Source organism: Pholcus phalangioides, unplaced genomic scaffold (genome assembly GCF_987345545.1).
Source record: "Pholcus phalangioides strain wild (caught in Gottingen) unplaced genomic scaffold, Ppha-v1.0 ptg000024l_1, whole genome shotgun sequence".
Classification (NCBI taxonomy): Eukaryota; Metazoa; Arthropoda; class Arachnida; order Araneae; family Pholcidae; genus Pholcus; species Pholcus phalangioides.
The window spans coordinates 24,730,732-24,756,676 of NW_028301616.1; the positions used below are offsets into that span (position 1 = coordinate 24,730,732).

Genomic DNA, 25,945 nt, shown 5'->3' on the forward strand with positions numbered 1-25,945 from the left:
ACTGACATCGAGTCGGCTTTAGCTCAAGAATACCAAAAACAAAATGAAAGAGCGCTTCCAAATTAATTACAAAGCTTTTAAATGAAATTATCAGCATGCGAAATATTATTTTTAATTTGAATTTTCTCTTTTTTCGCTCCAGTTTTTCTCAGGAAAGTGGTGTTTTGTCCTCTCCGAAATAAATGTCACAGTCGAAGTCATTAATACTATCCCCCTCATCGTAGTCAATTCGCGATTTCCTTCTGCTGGTCTCGTTGTAAACAACGGAATCGCTAATTGTGAATTGATCGTCTTGTCGAGATGGCTGACATAGTTATCGGTGTCCGTGCTTATTGCAAGATGCTTTTGCACGCCATGAAATACCCTGAGCAAGCCCTGAACGGGGTTTTCTTAGCCGAGAAAAGGAAGTCCAAGGATTCGTCCGGTGTTGTCAACATCATCGACGCCGTGCCCTTGTTTCACATCAACTTGAATCTTACACCGATGCTCGAAGTTGCGATAATGCAGGTAAATATAGAAGCATGCTATCGGAATTCTTCGCATGATTTTGGTTTTTTTCCATCTGATAGTTTTTTTGTCATGCGCCCAGCAGGACCGCGGGCTGGGATTTTGGACGGGTCTAAGCAGTGCCGTCTTAACGCATGGGCATACTCGGTAGAATGCGGGCCTCACAAAAATGAGACCTAGTTAAAATTTTCGAGAATTTGCCAGGTGGGATCTCAGATATATTACTGGGCTTAAGACCAGACTTTTTGAGGGCACCCCCCTCCTCCCCCCGTAGTGAATTTATGGCATGGAAAAAACAAAAAATCACCAGGGCTTGAGCCCTGTCAGTCCTACCCTTGGGTGGCGGGCGGGGAAATGATTTTTATTATGCCGCTGTGGTGGTGGTCGGCTGAAGTTGATTTTCTGTGGGGTCCCTACTTCGAAGTGTAAATGCAAACCGATCTCCCCATTAATAAGTCTTGCCACAAAAAGCTACAGGCCACAACGTCACAAATATTCAGTCATTACACTTAATGATTTGAAATATAGATGGCAGCACTAAAACTTCATGCACACCACTGCATACACATTTAGAATTAGGTACACACTTCCAACACAATTTGTGAAACAGCTTCGGTATTGGTCACCGCTTAGCAATTTTTGGTGCCAAACACTTCCGATGGCCTGATGAAAAGTTGCCAAGACCATAGCGTCAAAGCCAAAAAACTGTCATATGGTCTGCCACTTGGCGATTTTTTGGCGCCACACATGTCTGATGGCCCGACGAAGAGTCGCCAAGGCCGTCAGACACTACAGATGCCGAAAAAAAAACATCATCGTGAAAAACATAACAGAAACCACCAAGCATAAAAATAGAAAAAAATATCAGTTAAAAAAAATTACACCTGGCCCATTTTTTTAATAATAAAAAGATCGGGGCATAAGGAATTCCGGGCATAAATATTCTATGCATTAAAATTAAAACCCGGACCGTTTTTTTTTAATAAACGGATCCGGGCATGAAAAATCCTGTAGGTTAATTTTAAATAATAAACCAATAAAACAGAAGGCATGGCAATGGGTGAATAACTAATAAATTCAACCAAATAATAAAACGGTATGATACAACCTGAGTAGTAGATAATAATCCAAATGACGTAAGCTACAGAAGGGAGGAATAATAATCAAAGAGAGAGAGACGCACTGGAAATGGAACAACAGCTGCTTAGAATTTTTGAAAAAACGCGGTGAACAAAAGAAAAATCCTGTTTGGCGAAGCCAGCGCCATCTAGTATCACCCAGCAAAAACTGAAAAGATGTTAAAAAATATGGTAACCCAGAGCCCCATTATGATGTTCTTGGCGACTTATCGCGAGGAAAAAGTCGCCAAAGTCGTGGCGGACCATACTGCATCTGTTCCCATAGGGTACATCAAACAAAACCACTTTTAAATAAACAGTGGTCCTTGATGTTGTAATAAATAAATATTCGCTGTATAAGAAATATAATCGAGTCATTATAAAGTGATGATAACAAATAGAAGGCTCCTCTCCCAGGAGAAGAAGTCATCCAAAAAACACAAAATATAATGACTGCTATTTGGCGGAACTAGAACTTCACCTAGGATTGAAATTTAAAAGATATTGTTATCCACGCCATTATATTAGCTTTGGTGACTTATGGTTGAAAAAAGTTGCCAGTAGAAGTTATGACTAATATTGAAGCTGTTGCACAGCGTTTAAATTGAGGCAGAGGATACCTATATGGATCCAAACGTTTATTCGTTGTATGGCAGAAAACTTAGACTTGCATGGAGTTATGACTTGCAGTGATGTCACGCTCCTTGCTGGATCTTTTGATGTCAAGTGACACTGGATGTTTATTCAGTGTATGGCAGATTTGATGAAGTCCTATGTTTAAGCATGGGCTTTCCATACTTTTTGAAAGTGAATAAATCAAATAATATTATTGCATCCATGTTATAATTATTGCAATGCTGTTTCAGTTTTTGTTTGTCATGATGGTTCACGGAGGGCATTGTGCATGCTTTGTTCACTGATTCGTCGCTCCACACCAAGTACATCATGACCCTTCAGCCCTGAATACAAATCATCAAAGTGAATGAATTATCATGATGGCTCTCGCCATGTGTCCACACCCCCCCCCCCAACAACCTGCAGCAGGGCCCCAGTCTGAGACATTTGGCCAGGGCAGTTTTAAGAGCGCCATATGCCTCTAGGCCAAATTATTTTTCTGAGAAGCCCTACCAGGTAAATTTATATATGCATACTTATATTTCATTTGTGTGAGGCCTCTCTTGTCAAGCTCCCGGACCATGTCTGGGTAAGCTCGTGTGTTAAGGGCACTGTCTTGGGCGGGTCGCTCTATAGTGATTTGTAACTGTAGAAAACGAAAAATGCTATGAATTTCTCAAGGCTCCCAGGCTGGAACCTCCTCTTGGGAATTCATAATTTAATTTACCAATTCTTGAGTATCCACTTGCCACTAATGTGCATGTGATCCAGACAGAAATGACATCGCTTCTTGTTCTGCCGCACACTGAATTGATGCTCGACTTGCATTGTTAAATTGAACATTCATAAAAATAACTATTCAATGTAAGTTCCACACTTTTAAATTGGAAGATAGATGGCAAATGTACACTTGAACATATAACATGAATAATATTTGCATATTGTGTGGCACAACTCTGAGTCATTTGTAATTTGATCAAATGACTGGAATGACGATAAATTTGTTGTGCGGGGGACTAATGAGCACATGGGAAAGATCCCCAAAAAATAGTACTTTAAAATGTTACTTCTAGGAGCAAATGTGGCACTGTTTCATTCTACGTGGACGAGAATTTTCAAAGTCCAGGTAAAAATTCAAAATGCTAATTTTGAACAGTAACCAAACTTTGCCCAAGAATATTCAGAATACAATAAGGGAGTAAAAAAGTTTGTGTAGAAAATATAAATCTCCCAATGCATTTCAACACACGGTGGGTTTTGTCTTCAAAGGGAAAATAAACTGAAGTGCCAAAAAAACTGGTACAGGCATGCGTATGCAAATAAAGAGATATGGAACCAATCAGAGTACGGCGCTGCGGTCGGCAATGCCTATATAACACAACAAGTGTCCGGCATAGTTGTTAGATCGGTTACTGCTGCTACAATGGCAGGTTATCGAGATTTAAGTGCGTTTGAACGTGGTGTTATAGTCGCCGCACGAGAGATGGGACATAGCATCTCCGAGGTAGCGATGAAATTTGGATTTTCACGTACGACCATTTCACGAGTGTACCGTGAATATCGGGAATCCGGTAAAAAATTAAATCTACGACATCGCTGCGGTCGGAAAAAGATCGTGCAAGAACGGGACCAACGACGACTGACGAGAATCATTAAACATGACAGACGTGCAGCCCTTCCGCAAATTGCTGCAGATTTCAATGCTGGGCCAACAACAAGTGTCAGCGTGCGAACCATTCAACGAAACATCATCGATATGGGCTTTCGGAGCTGAAATCTCACTCGTGTACCCTTGCACCTCGTGATGACTGCACAACACAAAGCTTTACGTCTCCCCTGGGCCCGACAACACCGACATTGGACTGTTGAAGACTGGAAACACGTTGCCTGGTCTGACGAGTCTCGGTTCCAATTGCTTCGAGCTGATGGACGGGTATGGAGACAACCTCATGAATCCATGGACCCTACATGTCAACAGGGGACTATTCAAGCTGGTGGAGGCTCTGTGATGGTATGGGGTGTGTGCAGTTGGCGTGATATGGGACCCCTGATACGTCTAGATACGACCCTGACAGGTACTTAAGCATCCTGTCTGATCACCTGCACCCATTCATGTCCATTGTGCATTCCGACGGACTTGGACAATTTCAGCAGGACAATGCGACACCCCACACATCCAGAATTGCTACAAAGTGGCTCCAGGAACACACTTCTGATTTTAGACACTTCCGCTGGCCACCAAAATCCCCAGACATGAACATTATTGAACATATCTGGGATGCCTTGAAACGTGCTGTTCAGAAGAGATCTCCACCCCCTCTTACTCCTACGGATTTATGGACAGCCCTGCAGGATTCATGGTGTCAATTACCTCCAGCACTACTTCAGACATTAGTCGAGTCCATGCCACGTCGTGTTGCGGCACTTCTGCGTGCTCATGGGGGCCCTACACGATATTAGGCAGGTGCACCAGTTTTTTTGGCTCTTCAGTGTATATTACTAATCATGCTGACCAGGGATCCCTACTTGGATTTGTTAACAAACCTTAACTCTCGATTGCTCAGTGGAAAAAAATTATGTTCACTTCAAATGTTATGGTCGGTTTGAAGTGAACAGACACGCTTTCTTTTTTCACTGAGCAACAGAGTTAAGATTTGTTAACAAACAAAAGTGGGGTCCTTGGTCAGTGTGATTCGTGGTTATTAGAACCGGGAAGTTCAGGTAAAATGCCATAAATACCTTTTTGGGCCTGTTTTCAAGCTTTTTTGGTAAAAATGCCTTTTTGAAATTTTCATGCCATATATATCTAGATTAACATATTTTTAAGTTTATTAGTGAATTTCAGAGGGTAGTCATAGTGAGTGACTTGCATCGCGAGAATCCGGGTTCAAACCCCCACCGTCACCGCAGTGGTGATTGGCTGAAGTTGGTTTTCTGCGATTCCCAACTTCGAGGCGCAAATGCGAGCTGATCTCCCCGTTAAAAAGCCTCGCCGCAGAGAGCAACAGGTCTACAACGGTATAATTATTCATTCATTACACTTCACGCACTGTGAGTTGAGGAAAAACTCATAGTTTAAAAAATTGATTGCAGATGGCAGCACTACACATAACAAGCATTATGCGGAATCAAACTTCACGAAGGTTCACTATACACACATTCCAACATGTACCAATTCGTTAGAGGTTCTGCAGAGGAATATGGACGAGGTGCATGTCTGGTTTAGTAGTAGTGAATTTCAGAGCCTATATAATCTGTTTAAACATAGTGTTCTGGATAATTTTTCACAAGACTTCGAGATTGCAAAACAAGAAGTGGTTCGACGGACAAACACAAATTTATTTACAGAACAGCAATTTACACATATTTACAACATAATCAGAGAGCTAACAACTTTCTCGCAAAGTTAAATCACAACTGACTTGTCATCCAGTCTCTCTATTCGAGCTTAAAATCTCACAACTCCCTACTATTTATAGGTCTGTCGAAACTTCTGGAAAAGAAACACTCTACAAAATTCTACTTTACAGTTTCCAAGTTTGCAGCACCACCGTACGAAGGTGCGGAACCACTGTCTAGAGGGGCGGTAGCTTCTAGAATGTTCCCACCAATCACACCTTTTTCCGATAGACCAAAACCGGTATCAACTCGTTGCCAACAGAAGATTGCGATAAAAAATTGTGCCATCTATCATCTATAGTTCGTAACAGTAGATATTTTGAGCATTGAGAACAAAATAGAGCTCTGGGGTCCATGTTGTTCTGATTTGGTTTTTATACCATAAATCCACTACTACTACTAAACCAGACATGTACCATAAATGCACTGCAAACAACCACAGCTATTTATTTTACATACATATTTAGTATATTTGATTTGATCAGAGTTGCCCTCAGGAAGGTGTGTGTGTGTGGCAGATGCAGCCACACAGGGCCCCACGCTTGAAGGAATCTCGTGTATGTGGTAATATAAAATAAGTCACTTTTTTTACTACAATAGAACAAGGTAGCTATGCTTCGACTACAGAAATGATAATGATTATTCCAAATAAACGAGAATTATTCGCAACTGAAAGGACCCCCCCCCCCCCACAGTCTCTACTCCACGTCTGGTAATGATGGCACTGTAATTAACCTAATCCTGTGGATCTACTAGCATTTTATTCTGGGCTTGTAATCAGTTTAATCGAAATTATCAATGGATAATAATGCAGTTACTGTAAAACTATAATTAATGCAGTAGAGGGATCAAATACAACCAATTTTTCAGCTAGTTTTTTTTAGAGCCTTAATACTTTAGTTTTAGTTAAATTTTCCTACGTTCCATAAATTAAAAATGCCTTTTTATAGTGCCTATTATAGGCATTTTTAGTGCCTTTTTGCCTGCCCATTTTGACCATTTTTAGTGCGTAAACTTCAGGGCTCTAGTGATTATATATTTTTTCCTCTGAATCTTACTTTGCTTCAGTAAATTGCTTTAATGAATCTATCAGTGTATTAAGTTTTTAATATTCTAGATATTTATATAACTTATTGATTTGTGTTATCCTGGTTTGACCATTGACCTCAATTTTATTTTATTTTATTTTTTCACAGATTGAGCAATATTGTAAAAGTGAGAATTTGGTCATTGCTGGATATTATCAGGCTAATGAACATGTCAAAACGAACAGGTATGTATTCAATTTGATGTACTGTTAATGCATCGTAGATTGTGTACTGTGATAGGGAACAATCTATACTTTCCACACACTTTCAACATGCAGAACCATCTCAATATACTGTGTAATCAAATATTTTGATTTCAGACCCAGTGGGGCACGAGTGGTGCGATGGTAAGACACCTGTCTCCCCCCCCCCCCCAAAAGCAGAATATGCTGAAATCTGCAACTTATGTCACAGAACAATTTCGAAGAATTTTAAGCTAAATGTAGAGGGAAACTATGATGGGGATTTTTACCCACAATCTTTCCAGTCAGCCAAGGGCTTGGTGCAGAACAATGCAAAACATTCTGTTTTGTGGCCGTCTACTACCAGGAAGGCTACCATCTGGTAAAAAGATTTGACCCCCCCCACCCTCCAAGGGAAGAACATATATGTCAAGTTCTTTCCTTACCAAACCTGAGACGACTGCCAATAAATGGTGCTTAGATATGCTCTCGCTTGAAGTTCTCTCAGTCCAAGACGAGGATAGAATTATAACATGACTTTCTCTAGAGTGAAAGATTTCCTATCCAGTTGTAAATTACTGTATGGCGATATGAATAGAGTTGGTAGTATGGGATAAAGTAGTAGTAGTAGTAGTGCTGATAATCGTGTGGGTTGTTTTTTCTTGTAGATAATCTTTTTTTTAACTTCAGGGAGTTCAACCCTTACTTCAATGTGTACACAATCCTTGGAAGTCAGGGCTGAACTCCCTTGAAGTTAAAGAAAGAATAGGCTATCTAAAGCAAGAAAAAACAACACCATGTTTCTGCGTTCGGGGTATGAAAGAGTTATTGTCTTCACCATCATTTTTATTTAACCCTTTGTGTCACTGCTGGGTCTTAACCAGTCATCTGGCTGCAATGAAATAGGACGTTATGTCAATTTTTGATTAATTTTCAAAAACTGAATTAATTAATGAACTATTCATCTTCTAAATCAGTGATTCCCAACATGGGCATTAATGCCCCCTTGGGGCCATGGAATGTTCCAGGGAAACGGTAAAAGCTATGGGTATAACATAGGATCCTATGGGTTAGATTGCGTTGGGAGGCGATGGGAGAAAAAAGGTTGGGTAACTATGTTCTAAATAATTGCTATTTACATAACAGTGATTTTCACATGTGGAAGACGTGATTTATTGCATAGCTGCTTGGTCTCCTGAATTTTCTGGGCAGCTCGAATTTCTCGAATGTCCTGTTTTTTAGGTCGATGGAGAATTTTTTGCTTGACAGATTATTATTTTGTCCTGAAATTTTCGTATGTCTCCCAAATTTTTACAGTGACTGCAAAAAATTCCCTCTTTATTTATTTATGGGGAAGAATTATTCTTAAGAAATTTACCAGTAAATAGCCACCTCTGATTTTCCCCCTCCGCCAAAACAGCCTCAAACATGTAACGCTAGTTGACGTCATTGCACCGAATCATGAGAAAATGTTTCATTTTGGTCATCAAAAAGCTATGTGGATTTGGTTAGATGACTTGTATTTGGTGCCCATTCATCCAAATTGGATAGGTATGTCCTGTTTTTAGGCTGATGGTGATTTTGATGACCACAAAAATATGTACCGAGACTAGTATGAAATCAATGCAGGTGCATTAGTCAATTTCATTCATGTTAAAAATTCCCATATTTTAACGTGTATGAATAAAAATGAGCAATCCACATAAAAACGAGCAAATATATGAAAATCATAACATATATTGTTCATTTTGGTGCTGACCACCGGTTTTAAACCAAGACCCATTTCATTTGCAGAATTATTGCAGAAAGTTTTGTTTCTTTTTGGTAGATTACAGCAGGGACCCCCAGTGTAATTTTTTTCTCTCACACGTATATTAATAGAGCATAATTCTGCAGCAAACGTAAAAATAGCAACTGGCATGATACGGCTTCTTAAATTTACTCTGCCGTGTAATGTGAAAATGAACAAATATATAAAATCATACCATATATTGTTGATCACAGTGCTGCAGACCGGTTTTAAATCGACAGATTTCACTTCCAGAATTATTACAGATAGTTTTGTTTTTATTTGATAGATGGCAGCAAGGGCCAGGTTTCCTTATATATGTTGAACTACAGTAATTCAATTTTGTTTAATTCATAAATTTTGGGCTATCTGCTCTTATTTAAGTACGTACTACTATTATTACGAGCTCAATAAAAATTCCAAGTAGGTTGGTTAAGTGGGCAAGTTACAATGATTAATGAAGATTTCAGTAGAGAGAGTATTTAACTTCAAAATTCAAATTACTGCTAATTCAAAAATTTGAAAATTCAAAGGAAAAAAATTGATTCTTATCCTTTGCTGTTGTTTTTTTATTTTCAGTCCAGATTTCATAGCATACAGAATTGCTGATAAGGTGTATGAGCATTTCAGCGATGCATGTCTTGTCATGGTAATGGTTTTTTTTTTTTTGTTATTATTAAAGAAAACATTTATTGTTTTACTGTTGATGAAAAATATTTGGAAGAACCTTGGTTATCCAACCCTAATTCATCTAGAACTCCATCTCAACTGATGGTTTCCACAGTGATGATTTTTTCCTTTAGTTATGAGGAAATTATCAGTTTATTCAGGGGAATTCTTATGTCAAAGAAAGCAATAACAATAATTTTGAATAATTTTCATAAGACGTTACTAGGTTAGATTTTAATAATGGAACCATAAATTTAACATTTCATTTTTTTTGTGATAGATCAACTAGATTATTTTGCTTACTATAAAATTACTCATTTCTCACAAAATCAAGGAGAATTTTCACAAAAACAGGACCCTACGAAAAAGTGTGGGCACAAAATTTTCTGATTTGTGAGTAGTGCGTCTTCAAAATGGAAAAGTCTAAGTACATAAAAGTGAAAAAATACGCATTATTTGGGACCATTTTTCAAAAGACAAACCTATATATATATGCTATATTGCTTTTCTCCTCTAATGCTTATATTTTTTTCTGATTTGTCCACTGCTTGTGTAGATGATACTGGACCTTTAATTAAACTGATGCATATTTGATTCACCAACATAAGCTCTTCCCAATGGGTGATCACAGTTTCACTGTATGTGTCATCGTTTTTGTCAGGGCTTCACAAATAAAAAAACATTAATGCTAGCCAGATTTCTTTAAAGCCAACAAATTCTTTTTCCGAATGAAATGGTCCAAAATAGTGTTTGTTGCAACTTTCTTAAATAAGTAACCTCTTAAGCCTGTACAAAGTATAGATGACCGGATACAAAAAGATAATTTTGGAAACAAAAGTCGCATTCCTCTGTGGAGAATTGAAATTCCTTGGTCTTCTATACTTCATACGACTAGTGGAGAGAGGTTGATCGTTTCATTTCTTAAGTTTGTGTCTATTTTAAATCCTCATCCATGATAAATGTGATAAATCAAAAATACAGGTATATGAGAGCTTCAAAGGCTTGCTATGTTTACATATTTTCATATTATGGTATAAGTTGATAAAATTCTAATAAGAATATATTTAAGGGGGAAAAAATGAATGCAAATGAAATCAGCTATTTTTTTTTTTAATTTGCAGATAGATAACCAGAAGATTTCTCTAGATTGTGATGATGTTGCATTTCAGCTATATCAATATAATGATGGAAAATGGAGATTGAAGGACAAAAACAGGTTAGAATAATAATGCTTTGAAAATTTCAACTTTCCAATCTTATTATAGTTTGTGTTTGTGCGTTCAAGTGAATTTCAAATTTATATATATTCAAAATATATAAGAAAATCATTGTATTCTAACTTATAAATTTCATCACAGTAGTAGAATTTCTTCAAGAAGGGAATGGAACAGTAAACATAAACCACATTCAGATCACTTAACACTAGAAGGACAAACATTTCAGCTGGTCAAAACAACTGAAAAAGTTGATTTTCACTACACTCTTGATTTTCAAAATTTTTCATGTTTAAATGCACATATCAGTGTGAGTAAGTCATAAATACAAAAAATATGACTTTTTTTTTTAAATAAAATTTTATAATTTCATTTTTTATTTTTACTCAAAAATTCTTAGATATTCCTCAATGATATTTCATGTAGGAATACAATTAAGGCATATTGAATATTATTTATTATAAATGTGTGTGATAAAAAAAATATTTACATTCTCAACATTACAACTGCAGTTGCATTTATACATCATACTTTTTTCATGTTCTTCAATATCTTTGTTACATTAGAAATGCTTTTTCCACATGCAGATTTCTAACACATTGAAAATGTTTTGCTTGTTTTGTTATTGCTTTGCGGGATCTGACATAGAAGTCTTTTTCTTGATACAGTAGCGCTTGTTGTTGTCGGGAAAATTCTGATTTCTAAATAAATTAAGTTCCCTAAACGTTTTTGCTAATTTCAACAAAGAGGTGAAATAGCCTTTCCAGTTTTATTTTATTTTTCCTACAAAATGACCAAGCATTTATTGAGGCTAAATTGGATGATGTAGAAAACGTGATAATTTGCATAATAATACTGAAGAAATGCATCTGATCCATCTAATCAACAATACTATTCCTTTTTTTTTCATTGTAAAATTCAAGTTTCAGGAATTTTTTTCTCACTTTGAGAATAGGTCTATACGTTTCAACATTTGAAAATACATTGAACTTAATAGAATATTTTACTTACACTCAATGTTACATCTTGATGTTTTGTCAAACATGTTTCATATGAAGGTTGTTGAATTTAATTTGAAAGGTTTTTTAGATCGTTTATTATTATAGCTCTTAATATTATTTTTCAGTTTTGCAGCAAGTGTTGGTGAAATAAAAAGAATCATAAAGTGATCACACATATCTATATGCTTTCAGATAAGATTTAGTGATTTACATTACTACATTTTCTACCACACTAGTATTTTCATTTCATCATTTGTTGGTTAGTAAGTATGCTTTCAGTTAGTCGAAGCAAGAACATCTGTGTGTAAGGGGAACTTTGTTGTCACGATTCAACAAAACATTCACTGTGCACACAGTGAAAGTTTCTGTAACATTAGTGGTCAAATTCACCAGTCATGATCCTTTTTGGTAAAACACAATATCTCAGGTAATTTTTTATTTAAACTGATGATATTTGATAGCATAATGTTTCAATATTTTTAGGAAAGTAGTGAAATCTCTCAGTACTCTAAACAATTTGGCTCATCATGTAAATAGTGGAAGAAGATTGAAAACAGTCAAAATGACTGCCCTGGGTCTTTCTTGTGCTAAGACTTGAATCATCTCTTAACCCTTTGAAGCGGCATTAGAAATCACTAAACCCCCTTCAAAATGCTATATCTTTTTTAATTAAGTGCATTTTCTTCTGATTTCCAACAGCTGCAAACTAAGGGGTAAAAAGAAAAGTTTTCCATTGAGAAATTATTTTTACAAAATATCTGGTCTTGTCAGTGCTAAAATAAGAGACTTTTATGGAGACAAGATATCTTGTCATTGCCGCTCAAATTGTTAAGGGAGAATCTTTACTGAGACTACAGGGAATTTCTCCTAGATTGCAATCAAAATCATTTTCAAGTTGATTTTTTTCCCTTTTAATAGTTATTATATTAAATTCTTGTTAAAACAATATTCCATTGAAGTTTCCTACCATATACCTCAATATTTTGAATGGCTAGTTCTTACTAAATATTCATTTTATCATTATTTGCAGCATTCATTTCGAACAGGGACACAAGGCGTTGAGCGTGACTTCAGCCCTGCTGCACTCGAAGCAGTACAGGAAGTTGTCAGACTTTGACAACCACCTCGATGACATAACATCTGACTGGACCAATCAAATTGTAAATGAGGAAGTTGATAGGTGTTTATAGTGGATGTTGCCATCAGTCCGGTTCATTTAAAAAAGACTAATTATTGGTATTTTGAACTCGCACTGGAAGAAAATTATGGTATTGAAAGAAAAAAAAGATGGCATTTGATCATGTAGGAAAAACAAATAACAAGAAAAGTTTCATGTTTCTGCAAATGTATATAACGTGCAATATTGTTGGAAACATTTGTTTCTGATTCTGTGTATGGTTTTTTTTATGTGGGTGTGTGAAGAAAAAAAAAATCAGTGCATATACATTAAAATTCTTAGGTACACAATACCTGAATGTGTATATTTTTTACTTGCATGATGAGCATTAGTGGCATTAGTTTTTTCTCTACAACAATTTTTTTCATGATTATGAATATAGTAAATCGAAGAATTGTTGATACAGCTTGCAACCAATCTTCCCTATGATTTTTATTTTACATGTGTGGCCTGTTTCTTTTGTGTTCTTATTCTGTTATTTTCTCCCAATGTGCAACCAGCTTAGAGGGATCAGTTACTTATATACAACCATGCTAATTATTTTTTGTGTTGTAGTTGCTTTCAAAGTTTGTGCATGTATTCTTACCTTTCTAGATAACTCGAAACCTGTGTGGAACACCTCCCGTTCCTCAAGGTAGTGCTTGAAAAATGTTTTCTTAATACTAAGCAGTTAGTTTGGAACTTCTGTAGTGTCTTCAGTAAACTTCTGTGATTTCTTGGGTAGGAACACCTCACAGTTTGAGAATGACTACCACTATTTAACTATACATGAACCTCGTAAACATTACTCCAAGGAGTTTCTAACAAATTTGTATATGTAGGAACGTGTCATGTGTCTGTATGCGTGCCTCCAACATATTTATGTTACTAGAATTATGTTTGTTTCATGCTATACTGGTGCTGGCATCTGTTTTCCATATTTTGAAATGAAAATAGCAAATGCTTCAATTTTCATGTTATGTAAGTATTGTGTTTAAAGTCTGCTTGCTTTCAACACAATTCTTATATAATGGGTTACTAGCTTAAATTTGCACTTGTATATTGGAAAACCAAAAAAATTCAAACTTCAGCCGACCAACACTGTGCTGTGATAGGGTTGGAACTTGGATTCTCATGAGGAGAGTCCAGCATGATGCTCCCATGGCTGCACAACAGCAGTTTGACAATGACTGATTGAAAAGCTCTCTGCAACATTTTGGTCTACAATCAAATTCTAGCTTAAATATTAAAACCTTTGAGCAGCTGTTCAAAATTGTTCCTCTGTAATTATAAATTTAATGCACACCTAGCATTTAGCGAAATTTTATTATGTAAAGTGCTATGAGAGAGAGGGGTTTAAAAATCGACAGGAACTTCCCAGACAACGCATTCATTATTTCCTTTCTTCATCATATATTAGTGATTTTTATGAGACAACTCGGCAATGTCACTCAATTTTAACTCTCCTGGGCTCCAGACTGGGGTTCCCAGCAACTTGGAACGTGTAAAATGTTTGAGGAAAGTCGGGGAAATATACAAATACAGTAGAATTATTATAATGGATGTTTTTATAATTGACTTTGCTTATAACACACAGTTTAAAAAAAACGAACAATAAACCAGTGCTTATTTTTATCTGACAAGTTTATTAATTAAACATCGATTGTTCAGTTTTGCATAAGCATTGATGCACTGCACAACTTGTACCACTCACCAGCCAGAAAAATCACGATTTACTGAGTATGTGTATGTTATAATTGAGTGTTGGGCTAACGCTATTGATTTGCAGTACTTTTGTTGCACTACACATAGGTATGGAACACAAGTTCTATTCCAATGTAACTAACGAAGATATTCACTTTATTAAACAAGCGAAGCGAGCTCCATGAAAAGACATACTGAAAGAGATCTTTAAGTGGCTCTCCTGTAAAATTTCCCTTTTGTTACATGGTGCCCTTTACCTCTAGCGTACAGATATAATAAACGCTCTTTATAGCTAACTTCTGTACGTTCATTGATGTAACATCCTGTTGCATTACACTTCTATAAGAATTATTTCTTATAAACCAGACTTTCATTAAAGCTGGCAACCTTTGGTCTTTGTTAGTCCGTTAAATGAGGTTCTACTGTATTTGATAAAAGTCAGGGCAGAATGAAACGTTGAAAAAAATTTGGAAGGTTACGATTTTTTCTTTATCTCTGTCTGAATTATATTTCAAGAGTTTTTGGGCAGGGAAGTGAGATCAATCAGGTTTTGCTGGGAACCTTACTGGTTGTCAAAGAACTTCAATTCTTCATGAGTGAAAGTGTTCAATAAGATTCTTTAATATTGAGTTTTTATGTAAGGTGTCCTCTTATCCAAACTTTTTGGTACAATACTAAATAAGCTATATCACATCTATACATTGGTGTATGCAAATTGTGCGAGGGGAGGGGTTATAATATTCCCCCCTTTGACTCGAGATTATAGTGTTATTTGCAGAAAAATTACATTTATGAGTTGAATGGTGTCACTATCCCAGATGCAACTATGGTTACCGATTTGGGAGTTCTTATTGACGAGTGGCTTAGGTGTTCTGAGCATTGTTCAGCGGTTGTCAAAAAATTGAATAGAATGCTCGCCTCTTTATTTTCAAAAAGGTTTCTCCCACTTTTATGAGGCTTAATTCGTCCTGGACTGGAGTATGCTGTAAGGTTTTGGAGACCATACCTTCAAAGGGACACAGACTTGATTGAAGGGGTGCAGAGAAGAGCATGTGTGCCTTTGTTGTCACACTGGACTTGAGTTATGAAGAGAGATTTCACTTTTTGAATATGTTTACATTGGCTAAACGTAGGTGTCAGGGATATGATCAAAGTGTTCAAAATTTTCAACGGAATGGACCATGAATTATTAATATGCCATGAATCGACTGCTTTGACAAGGGGACACCAGTATCGATTGGTAAGGGCCAATTCTAGGTTGTGATGTCGCAGGGAATTTTTCTCTAATAGGGTTGTTAATAAATGGAATAGCCCTGGGTTTGTAAATTCTAACAGAATTGACGCGTTCAAAAAGAAATATAAGTATGTTGGGGTAAATCGAGAAGTTATCCATACTTAGAATAAGACAATCATAAGTATTTTTTGTGGGCAGTGTATAATATTTCATCGTGTATGTGTAGTTTTTAATTTTTATAATTGCATTTTTAATGGGTTGGGGGGGGGGGTTGCTGTATTTTAGAAATATATTACACCCAAATTTGTTATGAGCATCTTTTTCTCGTTGGGCATTTCATTTGTTGTGGCCTTGCATTTGTATGAAAAATGAAATTGCTCTTCCCTTCAGAATAAAAAAAGAAACTGAACCCCCCCCCCCCACCCCCGCCGCAAGAAAATCCTGTATTTGTCTTTGCATCCGTGACATCACCGAAAACTCAAACTTTGTTCCATTATTTGAATTTTCTGGCCATGAAGTTGAACAATCATGAATAGCACACGTTCCACTTCAATGATTACCTTTTTACTGTTTTTTGCACACACAAATGAAAATCAAATAAACAAACTTTATGTATCCTTTATATTTACAATTTTTATTTTCATTTTTCCCAGCTCTTTTACAAACAATAAATCAAAAATGTTTTATGAACTCTGAACAAACTAAATATGAACACACGAAATACACCATTTTCTTTAAATATTTGACTTTAGTTTGCATATGTAGTGTTATTTAATTGCAGGCAAAAATAGAGTATGAAACAAGAGATTTTCCAATCAACATTACATTGAAGCATTTGAGTAAGAAAGATGCATCGTATTTATACTTATGCCATCTCTGGTGTTATTTTTTAATTGAATGCAATTTCCATTGTAGGGATTTCAGTTGCTTATAAGAAATGAAATATGATTTTGATAAATGTTGGCCGCATCTTTCATACAAATGGCCCCATCCATAATGCCATACCCTGGGTGTGGCGATCTCATTATTGGGTGGTTACAGATATTTTTAGTAAAATCTTTGTTTTATATTTTTTTAAAGATTTGAAAGTTAATAAAGAATTGTTTTAAAAAAGAAAGTTTTAAAGAATTGAGTTGAAATTAAAAAAAACCATGGCATAAATCACAAATAGTTCAAAGTAATAAATAGATCTCGATCACAAAGTTAGAATAATTTCATTGAAAATTCTCGTCATGAATGTTCATGTCCTGCTATTGAGATGCAAAAATAATTTTTCTTTTAATATGATTATACATGCATTGTAACATATTTTTGTATGTGGTTATACATTGATTGGCAATTGCACCATTTTGTTTCATTCTTGAAGATTTATTTCTAAATTTTGCATGATTACTACATTATCCTAGAGTTAGAGATCCCAAAAAGACTAAAATATCAGCTAACTTAATTTTCGGTCTAATTATAGATGCAATACTTATACTTGAATTTTTTGTGAAATCATCGAAAATGAAAAAGTATTTGCATAAAAAGTTGTGCTCTATGATTGCAAAAGCAGTGGAACAGTGGTTCTCTGTTTTTTTTTGTCATTCACAGCTCCCATGTCATGATATACTTGCAGCTCTCCATTGTCTCATTCACATTCTCTGCTAATTTGAAAAATACATGTTGACACTTTTAAAATACCCATCTTTTAAATGCATACACCCAAAGTGTGACATTATTAAAATAGTTCAACTACCAGCTCACTGGGAATCAATTGTATCTGCAAATACATTGAGAAACTGATCAGGCACTCACCTTAGGCAGTGTATATGGTGGGGGCAACAAGACGTGCGGGAGTGTGTAATAAAGACTATCGACGAAAACAATTGTATTGTTTTGTTCTACACCACACATGCTTGAGAAATGAGGCAAAGGAGAGAAAGAGGCTACTCAATTAGGTGTATGACTTGAACTAACATGGTTGTTTTTACCCCGATCTGCTAATTTTTGCTATCTTCTGATTGACCCATTTTCTCCCTTTTTTTTCTCTCCCGCTAAAAAAAAAAGGAGGCTTCTGCAGGGGATCATCATCGCACCTTTACATTTCAATACCCCATTTTCCTCTATTTTTCTCCTTTTTTTACACTCAGACATTTCTTACTCCACCCCATGCAATCTTTTCTTCTTTGTCACACTTCTTGTAACTCGTAACTCTTCGTCCCACTATGAGTGCAGCCTTAGAGAAAACCTTTATTACAGGCACATTTTTAAAAACTGATACACAGAACTCAATGAAAAGTTATTAGCTCCATCAAGCTGGTGTGAACTGACTGAATCAAACCGTTAGATAAACTGTTCATCTTGCCAACTTGAAAAATACGCTACGGAACCATTTTTAAAAACCCATGTAATATAGAATAGTGTATGGAAGAATCATTATTTCAGAGCATTGAGCATATGCACATGAATATATTGCTACCTTACCATAACTTCTGTGACAAAAGTTGGCAATGCTTTTAGGAGCCGGGGTGCACTTTTCGAGAACCACTGCTGTAGAGGTTAAATTATCAAATCAACCAAAAGAAACAACATTCTTTTAACTTTTTTTTGGTAACAAGGGTAAAATATATCTGAATCATCCATTTCTAATTGAAGTCCATCACATACAGACTAGAACAAGATCTATTTCATCATAGAAAATAAAAAATAGGAAAATTCTTCAACATTTCGATAACTAGTACATTGCTAGCTTGATTATTCTGATAGGGACAATAGTAAACATATTATACAGATGCTTTGTAACCGTCATTTAACCCCTTGAGTGATTCTTTTTTTTTAACGCAATAAGAATGCCCTGCAATGTTTCCTGGCATGCCACTGGATGGGGTTGGTTAGAAGTCAAACAAAACAAAAAATATATATATACCGCATTTCATCATGTGTAAGGAAATTTTTGAAAACAACTTTTTTTGCCAAAAGTTGGGTCCCAAAAATAGGAAGTGGATAGTATTATACAAAAATTGTTTCCAACTTTTTTTGAAATTTTAAGTAAAAAAAACAAAACGGGGTGGTTACACATGTTAAAATATGGTGTACAAATAGCAAGTTGAATATAAATAGAACATTGTACATATAGAAAGATAGGTGTATATTTGCAAAGATAATGCATAGCTCTAAGCAATTAAGTAAATAAATATGACGTAGATGCTGGTGGTCATCGTTCAGACAGTTTGGTCTGGCAGTGGTGCATTTCGAAATTAAATGTTTTATAGAGTTGAAGAAAATTTTGACTATATCATATGAAGATAGAATATTTAAAGAAAAATCTATATGTCAAGTGGGGGTATATTACCATGCCTGCTATCCCATTGGGAAATTTTACTAGCTGTTCAAACTTTTTATTCAATGTTTATTTACTTAACTTACAGCTTTAAAAACTAATTAAATTTAGCAGTTTATAAATGCTCTTTTTCCTAATGAAAGACATTTCGTCCTTTAAATTTTTCCAGCAGCTTAATCTAGTTTCGAGTTCTAATCAGCGGGTGTGTCGATGTAAGCTAAACAATATTTAATGTGCAAGTTTATCTAACAGCTGCATTTTGTCTAAAAAAATGCTATTATAGGTCCAGTTATATACATAGATATGCTCGGAACTGCCTTGTCATAGGCTTGTATGTTCATCCTCTATTCATTTCAAACACTGGACGTTACAATTGTTTTTCAAACATTATAGTATTATGTTAAGACGTTTTTCCTCGTTCATGGTTATAGAAATTGGATCATTATTCGTTGTCCATCTTCTCATTTGCTGTATAATAATTCAGCCAAGTCATTAGAACTTCATACTGATATTGCCTTTTATTTCCATAATCATTAAGAAATTATGAGCGAAAATATAGTTATGGATAGCTATACAGCAATAGCATGTATTAAAAATAACATCAATTACTGTTTTAACTGAATTAGAAAGAGAGAGAGAAAAGGCTCCATAATTGACTCCATATCTTTTCGTTGTACTGTGTCTAAAATTCTAAGAATGTAAATGAGAAAAGAAACGCTCATAATATATACTAAGGGGCAGAGAAGTTGAACATGTCTCAACTTTCAATGTCCACGAGTGCAAAACTGATGCCCAATGGATGTTATGGGTAATTTTTTTTTCATATCTGTATCTGAGAATCCTATTTACAAATTTCAGCTTTCAAATCTTATCGAGAATTCAGCCATCAGAAGTCTGTTCATGCATTCTCTTCTCAAACACTCAATCTTCAATGAACTAGCGTTGTAGGACACCAAAACTGGATTTGAGACTCAAAAAAAGCATATTTCATATCAATAAGTTCTCTCGTTATTTTTCATCACAAATCAGAATACCATTTTTTTACTCAACTTTACACCTCTGTTTGCTGGAATAAAATTGCATGTTCAGTTGCCTACCTAAAAATGGTAGTAATGGTATCACTCTAAATGATCTATGTTATTAATACCTTTAAATATCATTCTTGTAGAATAGTGCTATATTTCCTATTTTAATATCAAATATTAATGTGCATATTTTACAGAAATGTAATCAGATGGCCCCTTTCAGACCCAGTACTAACAAACTGGGGGAGGGGAAATTGTTTTTTCTCAATGTAGATATTTTTTTGTCCTCAGAGAGTCAAGCCTTAAATTCAACAATAACAGTTTGTGCGGGAAAAGGCAACTGTCATATTTGTGCATGCAGGGTCTGAAGTTAAGTTAATGTTATATTTGTTGAAATCGAAAACTTTAAATCACTGAAACCGTGCCTGCCAAGATCGTACATTATCGTTTATGTTAGATTTCTCAGACGGGAAACACACCTAGGAACACACATGAGTAGAAGTTGGACCATCTTAACACATCAGCTCTCATGATAATCTAATGCAAATTATCGTGAGAGCTCAGTGGCTTCTCATGATAATTTCTGATGGATTGCTTTGACCAGGGACTATATGATGCTTTTAAGATGGTCCTGACCATGAGAAGAACGAAAAATAACTAGTCATTATGATATTCAAACATTCCATTCGATAAATGCATCATATGTTACTTTCTTAGAAGATGAAACATTTTCGTTATATTCCCATTTCAGACACGCAGAAAAATAGCATACCATATTGGTTCAATAATGCCAAATAGTATTGAAGAATGGCTTGCACCATCTTTTATAAAATAGTAGAATTTTTTAGAATATAACAAACAATTATGCCAACATGCAAACACATTTATATGCGCACACAACAGAAATGATTAATCGGACACATATTCATCATCATATGAGAGAGCTCCAGTACAAGTTAAGAGACAACACAATGTGTTTTTGGATTATGCCATGTTTATTTCACATTCTCCAGTTATTCAATAGAATTCTATGAGTTACTATCATACTGGAGCTCTCTATACATATAACCGCTTTCTTCTCAACCTGCAAAAATATAAATCTCATCGCAACATTTACACATAAATAGTAACATTAAATATCCAGACTTTCAACGTTTCCCAACAAACCCTCAGGCACATCCATTAAACCATTAATATTTCTCATTCCAACAACTTTTATTTTAAACATATATTTGTATAGATTAAATTAAATACTTTCTTTCTCATGAATTGGAATGTACATAAAGAAATGAAACAATTACACAGCAATAACATACACCAATCACAAAATAGCGTTATCGTATTTTTATAACAATACTTTCAGCAAAAAGCCTGCTAATAATAATAATAATAATTGATTTTTTTCTGGTTTGTACCTTCAGTAAAACACCAAAAAATTTTTTCATTTTTAGTATTAATTCATTATAACAGCATTCATATATTTTAAAAATTAAATATATTATATGTAAAGAAAGGCACTTTGTTTTCTCTTCTTTTTTTTCATAAGTTTCGTCGCTTCGTTATGTGCACCTAAAATGAGCCACATAAAAATTAACCAATAATAATAATAAATCAGCTCAATCAATAACAGATTCCTTCGATGTTGTTCCTTCTTATCAATGCAACATTAGAAAACTGATTAAAATCCTGTCTGCGATTTCTTCATTTTACATTCGTCCTTAGCGGTTCGTTTTTTTATCGTTCAATGAGAAAATGTGAGTATATACATATATATATTAAAAGACAAGTCTATATCGTATACATAGAATCTATATTCACCTATGTGAATACTCTGGTATTCTGAACTATCCTTACACATGCAACTAGCCTAGTGCAAGTTGTAAATATATGGACAGGATATACATATATATAACCAAAAAAAAAAAAAAAAGGTTTCATCTATTCTCAATATTGCACACTCAAAAATAACACAAGTTTCACATTACCCGAATGTAATATACAGAAAAGTACGCTGGTTGTGACTTTTGCTGGTATCAGTGTTTGTTCTTTCTTCGCTTTCTTCTGAGGCAAAATGCCTGGCATGATGTACACATATCCTTCCATTCCCAGTATACATGATCTTGAAATCTCTGAAGTATCTGTGTATAAAGTCCATCATTTCAAAAAATTTTATTTTTGTACTTCTAGAAGGATTTTTTTCCGATACTAGTAAAGTTTATGGACATAAAATAGTTTTACTGGAACTTGTGGCAATATGAAAACTTGTATACAGTTAACATTACTTGAGGATTTGGATTATAATATCCATTTTATGCAAGAGCTTTTTTACCGCTGTCACTTTAACCACCTAAGATTTCATTTTTTGTGAGAGTGATTGCTTAAGTGTTTTTGTGCGTGTGGGTAACAAGAGTGCCTGAGCAAATAAATCTTTTCTTTGGTTTAGAATTCTCAAGATCAAATCCTTGAATGTTTGATGTCGATTATACTAGGCCTCTTTAACCTTACAGAATACAAATTGATCCTTATTTTTCATTTTTACAACAATGACTTGATTATTTGCATTACATTTGAGATAATCTTGATTGTCTAAATTGCAACATGAGACTATATCAATTTGTTCGTTCAGAAGTTGAGTTACAGGCACTGGAAAGAAAATAGGAGATTAAAAGGGGTGCCACGGTATGTGAAAGGGCACTGTAGTTTTTGATATGCTTAGTGGGAAGTCATCACTGTCTAATACTCGCTCGTTTTTCATGGTTTTATATGGGTGGACAGATAAATACAAAGCTTTCTTTCAATAGTGTGAGATTTGACCGCCTTAAGGGATTTCTTGTAAGAATGAACGATGTACTAGGAGCAGTAATCGAGTGCCATTTGGTAGAAGTGTAAAGGAATGTTATGCAGGTCTTTAAAAAACCTGTGGTAATTAAGCCCTACCATAACTTACGGTGACCCGTTAAGTAGTAGCCTTCTAACAAGGATGTGATTAAGTTAAAGTGCATGCACTGTGATGAAAACGACAGCATTTCTAAACACATCCACCCATTCTCCTGCTTGATAATGCCTGCCATCACAATGCTGCTCTAATGCAGGGCCTACTTCAATGATGGGGGTCATATAGATGGGGGCCTATAACATCCTTTGTATGTACCCAACATGAGCGCCTGCAATTTTAATCTCATTCCAAAGTTTTAGGAACCATTGAGAAGCTAACTTTTGTACACCAGAGAAGACAGCAGGCAAGCCATCAGATGCTTTTTCAGAGACATCAATAATTATGCCACTGTCACGGGTGTTTAGTGTTTACCTGAAATGTGTCAATGAGTTTTGAGTCTGCTGGTGGCACAATGAATATTTTACGATGTATGCCCCATTGCCACTTTCTTCCCAGCCTTAGCATATTAATGCGTTATACACTTAACTGATGTTATTTACTTTATAATCCCAGTTCTTTCATTAGGATAATCATCATTTTGAAATCTGAATGCCAAGGTCCAAAGGAACTCATAAATGCATAGTTAGAATAATACCAGCAAGAGTCACATGTCTAAATTATTCTCAACAACAAACACCTAACAACTCTCGAAATTACTCAAGAAATGACTACTACAAGGTCATTTTCTCTTTCTTGGAAAGCGAATCCAGAAAATGTTTATTTTTGCTTTCCGACTTAAAAGAGAGCTCTTTCTTTCCAATTACTGTACTTTTACACAATGTTCTTCGCAGTAGTAATTTCTTGACATAATTATGCAAATTCTGACTTGATAAAACCTCTCTTACATGAAAGCCTTGCAGAGAAAATGCCAACTCTTCAGTTTTTTTTTTTCAAAAAAACTTTTTTTGATGCATTCACTTTTGCTTGATCACATTAACATACAAATTATAAGGCTTTCCATCCTTTAGAGGTATTAATAAGCTAATATCTCTCAATCGAACCAAATACTTAAACACACACACATTACACCTTATAAAATTATCTAGATACATAAAAAAAAATCAAATTGGAATTTATTATTTACAAAGTTGAAGAAAGTACGTAATTGCATGGGAGATGCCAAGTCCAGAAAGTTACCTCTTATTGCTTATCATTAATTATATAAATTATTCATAAAATTGTTGATATCTGGATTATTCTCAGAATAGAGCCAATAATCAGCCCACTCAAGAGTACTATAAATATATCTACCAAGAGCTCTTACAATATATATTTTTCTGCATCAAAGCCTATGAGTGAAATGCATTGTTGAGCAAGAGATCCATTGCAATGCAAACCATAATTTGCAAATCCAATGAAATGTGAATTGTACTTTCTAAATAGGTTGCAATGTAAACAATCGTGTCCAAACCGTTGCAACGTTGATCATTATTTCTAAATCTTGCAGTGCAAACAGTTGCTTCCAATCCATTGAAATATGAATCGTTGTTTTTTTTTTCTAAATCGGTCACGATGGAAACAATTGTGTCAAAACCATCGCAATGTAGATCGTTGTTTTTAATCAGTTGCAATGAAAACAACTGCAACTAATTTATCACAATATGAACTGCCGTTTCTAAATTGGTTGCAATGCAAACAATTGTGTCCATTAATCATAATGCTAATCAATGCTTCTAAATCGGTTGCAAAATTGTGTCTGATCCATTGCAATGCTTATCATTGTCTCTGAATCGGTTGCAATGCAGATAATTGTGTCCAATCCATCGCAATGAGAATCGTCGTTTCTAAATTGATTGCATTGAAACAATTGTGTCCAACCCATAGCAATGCTAACCATTGTCTCTAAATCAGTGGCAGTACAAACAGTCGTATCCAATTTGTTGCAATGTGGATCAATGGTTTTAAATCAGTTGCAATACAAACAGTTGTATCCAACCCATCGCAATTCAGACCCATTTTTGCTTACAATAGTGTATGAAGAAAGATTGTCATTAGATGAGATTCTTAGAAAGAATTATTGGTGGGATTTATTTTGGAAGATTGCTTTTCACACTCGTTTCCTTACGTTTTTCCTCTTTGGAAATTATCAACATTCGATAATATATATCCGGAGAAAGCCTTTTCTAAATACTCTACCATTTTAGATGATCAACAACTTTATGATGACATTTTTTCTACGAAGGGTCCCCAAAAAGAGCTTGGTCCGTATTGGTAAAAAAATGAGCAGTTCAATTAATTAATTTGATTATGATTACGATACGTGTTTGTTATTCCAATCAGTGTTTACATTGGTCACGACTGGAGCCGAATTGCTCCTGCTCACCCGACGTTCTTCCCAAAAAAAGGAAAGCAACTTTCTGGATCGGCATATGAGGATGTAAGTGTTGAGCATTAGAATTTTGTACACTATTTTTTCAAGACTTCTAAGTCTGATTACACGTGGCTAGTTTCTTTCATTAAATAAGTGGTATATCAATGTGTACCCCCTAAAAGTTTAACAAACGCTATGAACGCTTCTCCGTGTGCTAACCCCGATGATGCCACTCTTGGCAAAAACAGGTGTCATGAAGACCTCGGATATTCTCGGCGTGGAGATCTCTTGGGTGAAGGTGGTGGAGCCCCGTAGCGTCTGCAGATGCCCGCCACGGGCTCTTTCGACTTTGTCGTAGCGTGGTATATTACCAAGAGTCTCCGGCATTCGTTTTCGTCTTCGATGAACGTCCGGTGTGGATAACGTTCTCTGAGACGTCGTCGTTCCTGAAAAATCATCCAGGAATTAAAGTGGTGTTGTGAAATTCTTGAATAATAGACGGTTTGATTTGAACACAGTATCGCGACCATAGGCGTACGCAGAATTTTCTCAAGGGGGGTTTTTAAGTTTTTTCCTGCAAAATAACACTATAATCTCGGCTTGGGGGGGGGGGTTTAGAACCCCAAACCCCCTTTGCGTACGCCAATGATCACGACTACTACTACTTAATCGTGCA

At 35.4% G+C, this 25,945-nt stretch overlaps 2 protein-coding genes across 3 annotated transcripts in view; one reads left to right on the forward strand and one right to left on the reverse strand.

Moving 5' to 3' along the window:
- Positions 1 to 16: 16 nt before the first annotated feature.
- On the forward strand, positions 17 to 13,051 carry EMC8-9 (ER membrane protein complex subunit 8/9). Its single transcript, XM_089250582.1, has 5 exons — positions 17 to 507; positions 6,836 to 6,912; positions 9,278 to 9,347; positions 10,489 to 10,583; positions 12,613 to 13,051. Exons 1-5 carry the CDS (start codon positions 301 to 303, stop codon positions 12,770 to 12,772), a joined length of 609 nt encoding a protein of 202 aa, XP_089106708.1. The 5' UTR covers positions 17 to 300; the 3' UTR covers positions 12,773 to 13,051.
- A 3,109-nt stretch (positions 13,052 to 16,160) lies between these two features.
- LOC149069070 (dual specificity protein phosphatase 22-like) overlaps positions 16,161 to 25,945 on the reverse strand; it is a 91,220-nt gene continuing 81,435 nt past the window's right edge. For both annotated transcript variants that reach the window (XM_089250580.1, XM_089250581.1), the window contains one exon: positions 16,161 to 25,715. In XM_089250580.1, the coding sequence (XP_089106706.1) occupies positions 25,521 to 25,715 (195 nt within the window). In that variant the 3' untranslated portion in view covers positions 16,161 to 25,520. The remainder of the gene's footprint in view (positions 25,716 to 25,945) is intronic.